Genomic DNA, 12649 nt, shown 5'->3' with positions numbered 1-12649 from the left:
CTCTCACCTGCAGCAGTCTTTATTTAGACACTGAAAGAACAATATGGGGGGGGGGGGGGGGGGGGGGGGCAGTCGACAGAGTCTCTGTAAGGTCCTGCTCCTGGGCCAGCTGGTGAACATGTTGTTTTATTTTTTACACAATGTGGTGCTTATGCTGCTCTAATCCTAATATTACAGTGTTAAACTAACAAACAAACACACAACTACTCATAAATAGTCCTCAAGCTGTGACCGGGCACTATTTAAACCAAATACTGCGTCCATAAACATCTGCTGCTGTGCACCTGCTTTTGTCGACACCCTGCCGTGCGCTCGAATCAAGAGCGTCAGAGTTGATCTAATTGCCACAAGTTCACCTCTAATTTATGAGTCACTTTTAAATCTCAGAATGACATCTGAGAGCAACTCATGCAGTTTGGGGGTAAAATCTGCACTGCAGTGTTATTGAAGCAATCGAGCAAGATCTTTTTAATGTGAAGAGGGCTGACAAGACAGCGGTTCCCAAACTTGTGGAGATTACCCAAAAAGAAAAAAATGTTCCAAGAGATTGTTTAAGATAACACCCACTTTTTCCTATCTTTTTTTTTAATCAGTTTTCCATCAGGTGTATAGGTTTAGATTTATGTGGATTTATTACATTGATAATGCAAAAGACTTTAAATCCCTCAATACATTTAAACGCAGAATTAAGACCTTTTGATGAACAATGCTGCCTGAACACTCCTACACATGCATGCATGCATTTTGGAAAGAGTCCTGGGCAATAGCAATGTCAGTCATCAGTCCTCTGACGGCTGGGTCCAGTCGCGATTCTAGAGTTCTTGGTGAAAATTCACATGGGGCCCCTCCATCCAGATTCTATCAGCAGTGTATCATAAAAAAAATCTGCCACCAACAAAAAAATGCTAGATGTTTACATTTTTCATCCGAATAATCAATGCCACGCTCAGAAGCGTAGCAAGACTGAGTGCTGTGCGGGGCCACCTTATCTAGGTTTCCAACTCTTGTGCCATTGCTAGGTTTAAAGATTGTCAGCCTTCAGGGGCCCCCTACTGGTCTGGGGCCCCAAGCAGTTGCCTACCTTGCCTGTTGACAAGCACCACCTCTGGCTGGGTCCAATATATGCCAATGGCTATTTTCAATGGATAGCAGTGAACATTTTTACAGACATTGATGTTCCCTTTTGGATGAATCCAAAGACTCCTTCAATGTTCCTTCAATGACGTAAGCAAATTTGAATGAAAGACATAAATAATGATTGGATGTCATGACATAATTTGATTTGTCTCAGAAATCCCCCCCCCCCATATACAAAATATGTAAATCCTCACAAAACATTTAATAGCCCCATTATCAAATAAAAATTTTGTTGAGAAAAACCTTGCAAGGTCTCACATATGAATACCAAACATATGAACTGGTGTTGCTATCTTTGTAGGGTCACAGGAAAATCTGTTTTCCACCTTTGCTAATTTTCTTTGGTAATGTTAGAAATAATCCATCAATCATATGATATTCTATAAGTACATGACGTGATATGAGAATTTCCCCCATAAACAGGTGATGTCCTCAATTTAAGTGAACCCCTAACTATAACTAGGGATAACAGACTCTGGATTTCTCTCATGTAGCTGTTTCTGTGCCAGTTTATGATGCGTCACTTGTGTTGTTGACTAAACTCAGAAAGACTCAACTCAACTCTCCTGGAGCAGATTAGCTTCAGGACCAAAGCCAGGAGCTGCTGGTGTTCCTGGGACTGCCTCATCCTTTTAATCCTCACAGTCTGAGTGAAAAGCTTCTGATCCTCCTTAATGTTCTTGTTGTTTTGTCACCTGTTTGTGCTTCTGCTCTGTCTTAATAGGGATGTTATTGGATCCCTACTTAGAACCACTTCTTACTGCCCTGGTTCTTTAAGGTATTAATATTTTCTCATGGCTCGTTGTCGTTTCTACTACTGGACTTAGATGGACTTTGTTTTCTTGGAAAAGTAAGCTTTTGAATTTGTATTTTTCGATCTTTTGTTTGATTAAATAATTTACTTTATCTGCTCTTCGGTCTTCTAATTAGTTTTTTTCATAGATTGTGACCGTGTGTGTTGTACTTTTTTTTAAAATTTTTTTTAAATGTGCTGGTGGCTTGCAGACTACCTGACTTTGTAATCACTTTCCATTTCAAGTTTCCAAGTTCAGTGTATGTTAAAGATGCTATAAACAATATCTATATTAGAATAATGAATGAACTGTCTATTGGTAATGATACGGGTAATTCACTCTGAATAGCAAGGGCACGTCTTTAACTTATAATGGTGTTACAGCCCAAAATGTAAGTGTTTGGTCCACTCTCAATATTCTTACTATAAGCACAGTGGAAAGTTTTTAGCAAAAAGGCTTTCAACAAGGAGGCAACCTGTACAGAGGTTAATAGCTGCTAGATAAAGTTAGCAGTTCATTTAAATGATAAAGAATTAAACATTTTCCTGGAGGTGGGTGGAGACCAAAAACTAAGCCAAAAGGAGAAGAAAAGTGATTACATTTTCCAGGTGGCCAGAAAAATACCTCCATTTGAAAGTTCCTCCATGTCTTCAAAAATGTGCAATAAGGCAACTGTTTACTTGAACATTTTCCAGTTAAACTTAGAAATATGTCAGCATTTTGATTACAGCATTTCCTTCCTCTGAAGTGGACACACAAATATGTAAATTAAGGCTTAATTGCGGCTGCGGCTGCCAGATATTTCAGTTGTGAAGCGTTTGTCTCAGTTTCTTCTTGGGACAGATTAATCTCCACAATAATAATAATAAAAAATAAATATTTGTATATATGAATGCAGTGATTTCTATCAGAACAGAACTCCACTTGTGATTCTCTCAGGGAGCTTCTTCGAAAGTTCACCTGTCCCCACTGCTGAACAGGATGCTGGCACCATAATGCTTCTTTTCTATGACGCCAATGCTTGTTTCTTTTTTACACTCAAAATCTGTTTGCATTAAAGTTGATGTCATCTGTGTTTATTTAGACAGACAACAGTCTTTTGCATCATGCACTCAGTCTTTCACTGCCTTTTTTTTTTTTTTTTTTTTTTGCAAACTCCGGGCTGCTGTCTTCTGCCATCTGGCCTCTCTCCCACACAGTCCAGATTTGTGAAGTGCTGCACTGACTGTTGTCTTTCCAGAAAAAAAGAAAATCTTTCAGCAGCCAAGGAACGTTGTAGCTCAGATAGACAGGTCCTTGGATCTTAAGTCACTTTCACAACCAGGGTCCATTGTTGCCTGTTGCTTGATTTGTGGTCAGACATTCAGGTATTGGAAGGAAAACCTGGCAGCTTCAGAATACCCGGTGTTCTCATAAAACCCTTACGCAGATTTAAACCTCTGAATCTGGTTAAAAAAAAAAACAAGAAAAAGAGGTAGATGGTAGATAAACGTTGCACACTGTGCAGTACATAGAGGTGATGGTACTTAAGAGGATACAGTTTTCTGTCTGTATTTGCAGCACTATGTTCTCATTGACCTGTACACTGCACCATGTTCCTATACCACAGGAGGAGCTCGAAAACGTTGCTGGGGAGAGGGATGTCTTGGTTGACTTTTCCGCGCTTGCTGCCACCGTGACCTGACCTCGGATAAGCGGAAGAAAATGGATGGATGGAGTACTGTTCCTGTAACAGAAATTATGATGGTAGTATGTATATTAATACTGTAATTATAATATAATATTGCATAGGTCTCAAATGTAACTTACTGTGTATACTACCACTTACTTGCTCATTTCTACCAGCCACTGGTCATTTCAGTCCTCTTTTGACAGTGTAAGTTATTCCTGAGGAGCTCCTTGTCATGCTTTATGTTAAACTGATGGAACATGTCATCAACAGGCCGGTGATGGACAGCAGAGATCCATCTGAGAGCTGCAGGGGAGCATAGTCCACATGCTTTTCTGATTTCCTGAGCTCCAGGACAGCATCATGAATATTTGCCGGTATACTGACACAAGATTTATTTTTGGCCTTTTTGTCCTTTGTTTAGACAGGAAAGTGGACAGAGGAAGAAATCAAGGAATGACAGTGAGGACAGGAGACGCAGGTTGGACTTGAACCTTGGCCGTCTGCTTTTTTTTGTAATGTAAGTGTTTATTGAATTATGGAACTTATGACCCTCTCGCATTACATACGCTATCACAAGGGAGTCTTATTTAGCGCTTTTAATTCATCATTTAAATTTCCATAGGAAATTAATGCATCAAGCATTAATTTCTTTCTCCTAAAAACATGAGAAAAAGCAATTTGATGTTGTTTACACGGATGATAAATAGTAACACAGCACAAAGCAAGCGTCACAGCCCACTGTTTCCATTCTAGGATATCTGTATAAATGTGATAAGACTTGACATGATCAGGTGAGTGACTGCTGCTTGTCCAGCTGTCTGCCGTCTTCTCCATCAGCTTGAGAATTCTCAACAATGGAAACCTTTAAAATGCACGTCTGTCTGATTGTGTTTGAAAATAGGTTAAGGCATCTACAGTAAAAAAAAAAAAAAGCTGAATCAATCAAGCTGCCAGTGTGTTGGGGATGTTTTGGAAGCAAACCGAGTTACTGTCCAGTAAGTCTTATCATGTGTCAATTCCCCAAAAACAGCTTAATAAATACCATGCTGCTGTTTAGCTCAAAAACACATTTTTCTTTTTTCTTTGTGAATTTCTGTAAAGGGTAGTCCAAAACTAGTTTTTGAGAGATGTGACTCTGGTTGTTCGTGAATGGAACCAGCAGATAAAATAACCCAAAATGCAGACTCACACGGCGCAGAATAAAATAAAAGGGCAAAGTTTATTAAACAGTCCAGGGGTCTCATTTATAAAAGAGTGCGTAGAATCCATACTAAAAATGTACGTGCACCAAAAACCCCGGAAATGGTGTGCGCACAAAATGATTCAGATTTATAAAACCGTTCGTGCCTGCACGCAATGTTCCCTTTATAAATCACGATCCAACTGGAAATGTGCGCACGTAGATTAGTCCCATGTTCCGCCCTCTACACGCCCACAATCAACCATAAACGGTCAACGCAAAGCAGCTCGTGAATGAAAATGCATACAAACGAGGGGGCAGAGCAAAGGTTTCCAGCGCTGGATCCCGGAAGTTTAGACAAAACAAGAAACAAAACTTTCTGACCCAGAAACGGAGGAGTTTGTGAATGAAGTGAAGGATAACATATCAGTAGTTTGCTGCAGCAGGAGGATCACAAACTGAAGAAAAATCTGAGAATGACACCACGTCGCTGCTGCATTCACGCTGTCCTATGTGCCAAAACATCCACCGTTCATCATTACGCACGAGTATATCTGCATTCATATTGTCAGAGTGCTCACGGCAGTCAGCAGTCTGCCTCACTCTATCATATTAGTAATCAAAAGTTTGATCAACGAACAAAAACGTTTATTATGCTTTTTCTGGTTGTATATGCCCTTTAGTGTGTTTTCCAAGTGTCCTGTGCATGTTTAGGCACATCTATGTGCAAAAATTCAAAGTCCGCGGAAACGTGGCTTCTCCTACGTCCTCCTGTTAGCTGTAGCATTAGCCGCATGTAACGCTCGGTTCTAGCCCCCTTCGATAAAAATTTGTGAGTGCGGTGTCATTGTCAGTGTGAGATCACTGATCTAAGCCCATTGGCTCGTTGTGGCAAGCCCTGCAGCTCATGTTGAAATTTCCGACACGTGTGCTGAGCAACTGACCAATAACGACAGAGCAGATCGGCAGACCAACCAGAGCAGACTTGGCCCACGTGGGGTCTAACAGTGGGGGCTCAACAGAGCATAGCTGACGGACTCAGAGCGTAGAGGGAGCAAGGAGGAGCAGTACATGAAAACAGACACTTTTTTATGGACTTTAGCTATTGTGAACGTACAAAAGTAGGTACATAGATTAAATATACGAACCCCAAAAAGGGCATAATATGGGCTCTTTAATATCCACTCTTGAATTATTTACAGAATAAATACGTGCAGCTGATGAAGACATGTTGAAGGCGAAATGTGTGAAGCCACCGCCGTGTCTCTGTGCGCTCTGTGCGTTTCGACGCAGTCATCTTTATTAAAACTAAAAACCACACTTGATGATAAATGCACGATATTGAAATCTATTAATGAATACTGGTGGTTCTATGGTCTTTGTTAGTCTAATGTTTAACTCTACATCAGTGCTTACATTAGTGTACAAGTCCGGTCCTCTGAGGTCCATCTGGGATAATGAAGGCGAGACGGCGCTGATGCAATATGTATGTGGCAGACTTTTATTTTTTATGTGTATTTTATGTTTATATAGTCATATTGAAAGTGACTTATTGGAAACGGCTCACTACATGCGCGATTATAGCCTAAATAAAACCATCGGTTTGAATGATTATGATGACGTGGATCTTTCAGTTTGATATTTAGTGAAATAAGATGTGGAAGAGACATCAATATGTATCTGCAGGCTTCAATTCACCACTTCGCCGTCTGTGTCGCCAATTTCCCATGCCTCCAAAATGTATGTACGCCTGGGTCACAGTTTGCTTACCGGTGCGCACATTTTACCGTCAGGTTTGTTTTTATAGATCACAAACTTTGCGCGGGAAAAGGCGTATGCCAGTTTCAGACCCCGTTTTGTGCGTACGCAACGGTTATAAATGAGACCCCAGGTCGGTACACAGGTAGTCCAAAAACACCTAAGCAGGATCTGAAAGAAAGAGTCAAGCATAAGTATAAAATAAAACAGGAAATTACAAAAATAAATGAACATAAACAAAACATGACCGAGCTAACACGGCAGGTTGTGATGTGTGTGTATGACCTTTCGGTAATATTTCTCTCACACACTTTAAAAACAAAAATGTAAAAATCTATCAGTGTTTGATGTTGTGTGTTTCTCTCACTTTTTCCAACATCTTTTAAGATTTAAAAAGTCTGTTAGTATTGGCCAGGTTTTACAAATCCTGAGCTGGCAAAACAAAACAAATGCTGAATCAATGTTACAGACACACAGAGCGCTCCACATCGCTCTGAATATTATGTGAGTAATTTGTTCCACCTATGCTTAACGAGTCCCTCATTAGCTCAGTTGCTTTAACTAATACACCTTTCAAGTTTTGGGGTAAATGTCATGATGTCGCTTTTTGTACTTTGTAAAATAGCTATGTGAGAAAAGTTTTTAGTAAATTCATGTCTTACATTTTACACACTGCATTGCAGGTTTTCGAACATTTGGCAGGGATTTATCTCATCTGTCTTTAGGGATCCTCCTGGCTCTGCTTCATCAATACTGTGGCCCAGTGGCAGATTGAAAAACTCAACAACAACAAATGAGATATCTACAGGCATCGATCAAATTGATTAGTATACTGTTTCGACGATTTTATATCTCCAAGATCCATGTTCAAGTCTGCCTTATTGCCACTACAGAGTATTATAATAGGACTACACAATGACATGCAATTTAAGCTCTAGTCCTACCAGCTGACTGTAAAAAAAGACAACGCGTCTCCAACTCCTCCTGTTGTACAAAGATGAAGCCAAAGTACCCCTGTGGTGGGCACTGACATATTGCATATTTGTAGCCAAAGTCTGCGCAGTAATGATAATGTGGAAGAACACTGACATCATGCAGCTTCTCCTAAAAAACAACAAATTTCTCTAACCATGAAAAGTCAGAGATTCCTCAGATTGGTAAGGTCCACAGCTAAACAGATTATTGTGTCAGTTTGAGGCAGGCGCTACCGGATATGTAAGGTTCACCGAATCCTGTTTTACGGTTTGCTATTATGCTGAAGTAAAAGCATTGGATAACGGAACTGTCAATCATGGCATTCAACGCCATTTTACAACATCTAACTAAAAAAACCTAATGTAACAGAAATTACTCGGTAAAAGGAGTACTTTTACACAAATCAGTATGCTAATAACTAGCTATCACAACCGAAGCTAGTTTTTAAAAAAATTACAATTTGCTTTGCATTTTTAGTTTAACATTTGCCCCGTCTCCCATCTGTTAACACAGAGGAGGTGGGGTTTATCTAAATCTTTTGGCTTCACTTTGGGGTAGGTGTTTTGTCGTGCATCTTGTTATTCCGTCTATAGCACACCGATAAAAAAAAGTAGAAGAAAGTAGAAGACAAACAAAGCGTCTTTGACAACTGCATGGAGAAGTAAGGAGACAACAGGTGGATTCTCTTTATCAACTTAACAATCAGGGCTGCCGATTGTTTTGCAAACATGTCATCAATGTTCCTCGTAAGGTTCAAAGTTGCATCTTATCTGTTTGATCAGCACTGTCATAGTCCCTTCTAATAAACAAAGGCTCTGTCTCTTACCGCCTGTGATTCACAAGACACTAAGCTCAATGTGCGCTATAGGTGGAGCCACTAAAAACTAAATGCTTCTTCAAATGCACATCAACCCTGTTAGTGTTACCCGGCCTGCACAGGGACGACCTCCACCACACCAGCCTGTTAACTCTCTGATCGGGTTGAGAGCTGCATTAATGTGATATCACACAGACTTCTCTGTTAGAAAATTCATGACAAAAGGGAAACTGGCGAGTTTTAATTTTGCATCAAGCAACAAAAAAAGCAGCAGCTTGATGAAATTCAGGTCATTGGCTTGACATCGGAGGCCCTGAAGTGTGACAACTACCCATGCTCACATCTCATTGGTGCTGGCGACATGATGCAGTGCGGAAACAACGCTAGGTGGACAAATGTCTTAGTTTTTTCTCCCAGTAGATATGGGAGTTTTTGTTTGTTTGTTGTCCATGATTCAGCAAACCTTCTTTTTTCCACTTCTGTTTACATTTGAATTTTTTAGTCTCATGACATCACAACGGACGTTCTGTTTACATTTGAATTTTTTAGTCTCATGACATCACAAAGGACTTTCTGTTTACATTTGAATTTTTTAGTCTCATAACATCACAAAGGACGTTCTCTGACATAAATAGACTCGATGAATTTCCCAGATTGAATTTTCACTCGTCACAGCCAGAGAGAAGTGCAGGACTGAATCAGAGTTTACCACTGGAGAATACCCATTTACTTTCTAGACCCATCATCTTGCACACTAAACACACAAAAGACTTGTTGCCTGGTTAATTGCTTATATTACTGACTAACGTTGCAACAATGACGAGCAACAAAGACGTTGAGGAGGAGATTTCTCCAATGGACACCACCAGTGACGCGGCAGAGTCGGAGGAGCTTTCATCAACTAATGTTGTCTCGGAGATTGTGAGAATATTCAAAGAGGCTGATGCAGACGAAGGCGGAGGATTGGACATGGAGGAGTTTTGTGTAGCGATGAAACAGATTTCTAAAATTACTTGTGGAAATGACAACCTCAATAGCCAGACCGAGGAAGACTTTGAGGCCCTTCACATGAAAATCGACATAAACTGCGATTCCACTGTTGATCTCGGAGAGCTACTGACCTTCATGCTCTGTCAGACTAAAGCGGCGTCCAAATTGGATTTGCCGTTTCCCAAACCATTCAAAGTTACACCCGTGAATCATCAGAAAAAAATTGTGAAACTCATCTTCAATCCTTTGAACGATGCCGAGCCGACTGATACCGTTTCAGGGGGGTCGCAGGCACGGGTCTACCTGAAAGGTCAATACCTTTCCATGACGTCTGATGGGATCTTAACCTTCTGGACCGACAGGTTCAAGAGTCCTCAGACATTCTACCTGGACAACGAAGAGAACACACTTCCTTACATGCAAAAGAGGAAGAAGTGTGTTAATGACATGGTTTACCTGCCAGAGCTCAAACAGATCGCCGTCTCCACCAATGAAAGAGAGCTGGCGTTCTACAGTTGCCACAGGTTACCTGAAGCATTTGAAATCAGAAACTCCTTAATACTAGAAGACCACAAATTGACCAGCTTGAACTACTGGTCCGATGGTACAAAAGCGGTGTTTTCCGTCGGCGACTCCAAAGGATATTTGTACATTTTCATTTCCAACAAGGTCCACCAGTACGGCCTCTTCTGCCAAGAAAGCTACGAGAAAATATCCCTGAAGAAGTATCCCACGGTTTACATTTCGAACCTTTTGAATAAACAATCCAAAAACTTCCAGTGTCACAGACAACACGTCTTCAAAGACGCTTGCAGTCAGATCCAATTTATTCCAACCCTCAAATCCTTTGCTGTATGCGGTGCTTCGTCCAGGGACATGGTCCTCGTTACCCTGTCCGAGCCCCACTCAGTGGGAGTCTCGACCTTTCGAAGCAAGCCGGGTAAGGAGATGTTCACCTGTGTGGAATACTGTGCTGAACGCCTGGTGACTGGTGGCACGGATGGATTACTGCGGGTGTGGATACCAGATAACACAGAGAACCCCGAAAAGATAATAGTAGGGCACACCAAACCTGTCACCCATATTATGTACAACCAAAAGGATGATATGCTCCTCAGTTTATCGGATGACAAGAATGTCCACGTTTGGTGCACGACTAACTGGATGTGCGAGCAGAGCTTCCAGGTCCAGGGAATGGGGACGGCACCGATCGCCAGCACCTGTTGGAACACCATAAATAACGAGTTAGTTGTGGCCACCTCAAACGTCGCGACAACTCTCGGAAGAGGAACGGATGTTTTTCAAAAATCGTTGAACTCCCACGGTCAGCCCGTGTGCTGCGCCCTCTACAACAGTATTTTCAAACAGGTCGTGTCAGTTTGCCAAAACGGCGTTGTGACGTTGTGGAACATCATAACCGGAAAAGCTGAACTGCAGTTCAAAGTCACTCCGGACCAGCAGGTGGGGCTCGTTGCCGTCTCGTTCGATGAACCGCAGCGTAGATTGATCACAATTTCGCAGGACGGGAAAGTGAGACTCTGGAACTTCAACAGCGGAAAAGAGCTCATGGTTCTCTCTGGTACCATGCCGAACAAGGTGACGGGTATTGTGTGCGTCAACGACAGAATTTTTGTGTCTGGACTTAACTCTAGGACCATTTTCAACATGGATCTGGAAGACCAAGACCACAGATACATGAGCCACAAGTACTTGAAAGATATTTCCTCGATGGATGTGCATGAAAACACGCTAATCACCGCCTCTAGCAATGGCTATATTGTCGTCTGGAAATTGTGGTCTGTTGAAGCTGCAGAGGCCGCCTTTTGGATTAATACCCATCAGAGTCCTCACACATCCATGGTGGACAAATCACATCCAGGACAGACCGGGTGTCTGACTGTGGATATGTGTAAAAGGAATATCGCTGGAAACAAACAATGTAGTGCAACTTCTGGTCAGGCTCCTGAATACAACCGTTCTCTAATATGTCTGAAGACCAGGGAAATCAGAGTAGACATAGCCACACTTTTAACTTATGCAGGTGACTACATCTACGCCTGGTCTCCTAAAGTCAAGGGAGGTCTGTTAGGGAAGTTCAAGGCAGTGGAAGATGAAAGTGCCGTCCTTACCACCATGTCAACTGATGTTGATGAGCAGATTTTACTCACCGGGGACAGTCTAGGGAACGTTAGCCTGTGGGACATTGACGGATTTTGGTCAGGAAAAGAGTCACTCAAAGAGCCATTTGAGATTACAAATGGATGGACAGTGTCATTGTGTCCTCCCCCTCTGCTGGGCTCCTGGAAAGCTCACCTGACAGAGGTAGTGAGTGTGACGTTTGACTCTAAGCGTGAACACATAGTCACCGCAGGCTTGGACTGCAATGTTCGGGTGTGGACGAACTCCGGCTGCTTTATCGGCCTCTTCGGGAGGCACCAATGGGATTTGATGTCTTCCAGCCCTCAAGAGAATTTCGACCACGAGCTACAAGAAATTCAAAACGTGGAAAAGGAAAAGGTTCAAATACTTGCAGAAGCAAAAGAAAATTGCAAAGAAAAGAGTAATTTTAGAATGATCGAAAAGATAGAAGAAAAGAATGAAGAAAGGCTTGAAGAAAGACACAGATCAAACAAGGAGCTTGAACACAAGTTGAAAACAAAGTTCCAAGATTTAGACAAATGCGATACCCTCAGCGAGAGTATTGAAAAGGCTAGGCCGCCGATATCGGACGCTCAAGTATATGCCTTGTATCGGAGGGCGATGAAGGTCGTCCCTCAGATCGACATAATTGACAAAAATAAGAGAGAACGTATGAAGGAGCCTCAACAGCCTGCTACCGTCAAAGTCAAGGAGGGGACTGAAAACTCCCCGGAAACTAGCGAAAACGAAGATAACGTCAGCTCACCAGATGTACGGGATAGGGTCCCGCCACATGACCCTCGCACTCCGCTCAGTGGTTTTGCCAGAAAAGTTCGGGTCAAGTCTCCTGATGTGGACCACATTGTGGGCAGAGGTAACCACTTAAAAAACAATGTGCTCACTCCATGTCCTCCTGACACCAAGCCAGACTGCACAATATACGCGCGTAAGGCCAAATACGGACGTGTGAACAGGATCCAGGACAACAAAAAACATGACAGCGCCTCCACACCGTGTCCGTCCAACCGTCCGTCCGGAAAGCAGCGGTGTGAGCAACCGCGAGAGCCTCTTCGCTTTCCACCAATCTCCGATAAAGGAACAGCAGGCCATGGTCGCTTTGACAAGAGCTCAAGATACATGCTGGATCACCTACTACAGTAAATTAGAGATCTGAACTGTTGAAAGAT

At 42.1% G+C, this 12649-nt stretch overlaps 1 protein-coding gene across 1 annotated transcript; it reads left to right on the top strand.

Moving 5' to 3' along the window:
- The first annotated feature begins 9149 nt into the window (after positions 1-9149).
- LOC132992592 (WD repeat-containing protein on Y chromosome-like) lies at positions 9150-12623 on the top strand. The gene has a single exon (XM_061062018.1). The coding sequence runs from the start codon at positions 9150-9152 to the stop codon at positions 12621-12623; it is 3474 nt and encodes a 1157-aa protein (XP_060918001.1).
- The last annotated feature ends 26 nt before the right edge of the window (positions 12624-12649 follow it).

Source organism: Labrus mixtus, chromosome 17 (assembly GCF_963584025.1).
Source record: "Labrus mixtus chromosome 17, fLabMix1.1, whole genome shotgun sequence".
NCBI classification, from domain to species: domain Eukaryota; kingdom Metazoa; phylum Chordata; class Actinopteri; order Labriformes; family Labridae; genus Labrus; species Labrus mixtus.
The sequence above is the reverse complement of the archived record's forward strand: the minus strand, read 5'-3'. Positions and strand labels throughout refer to the sequence as shown.

Bases quoted from the DNA above. Each gene is read 5' to 3' on its own strand.
- LOC132992592 (XM_061062018.1), top strand. From the start codon at position 9,150: ATGACGAGCAACAAAGACGTTGAGGAGGAGATTTCTCCAATGGACACC.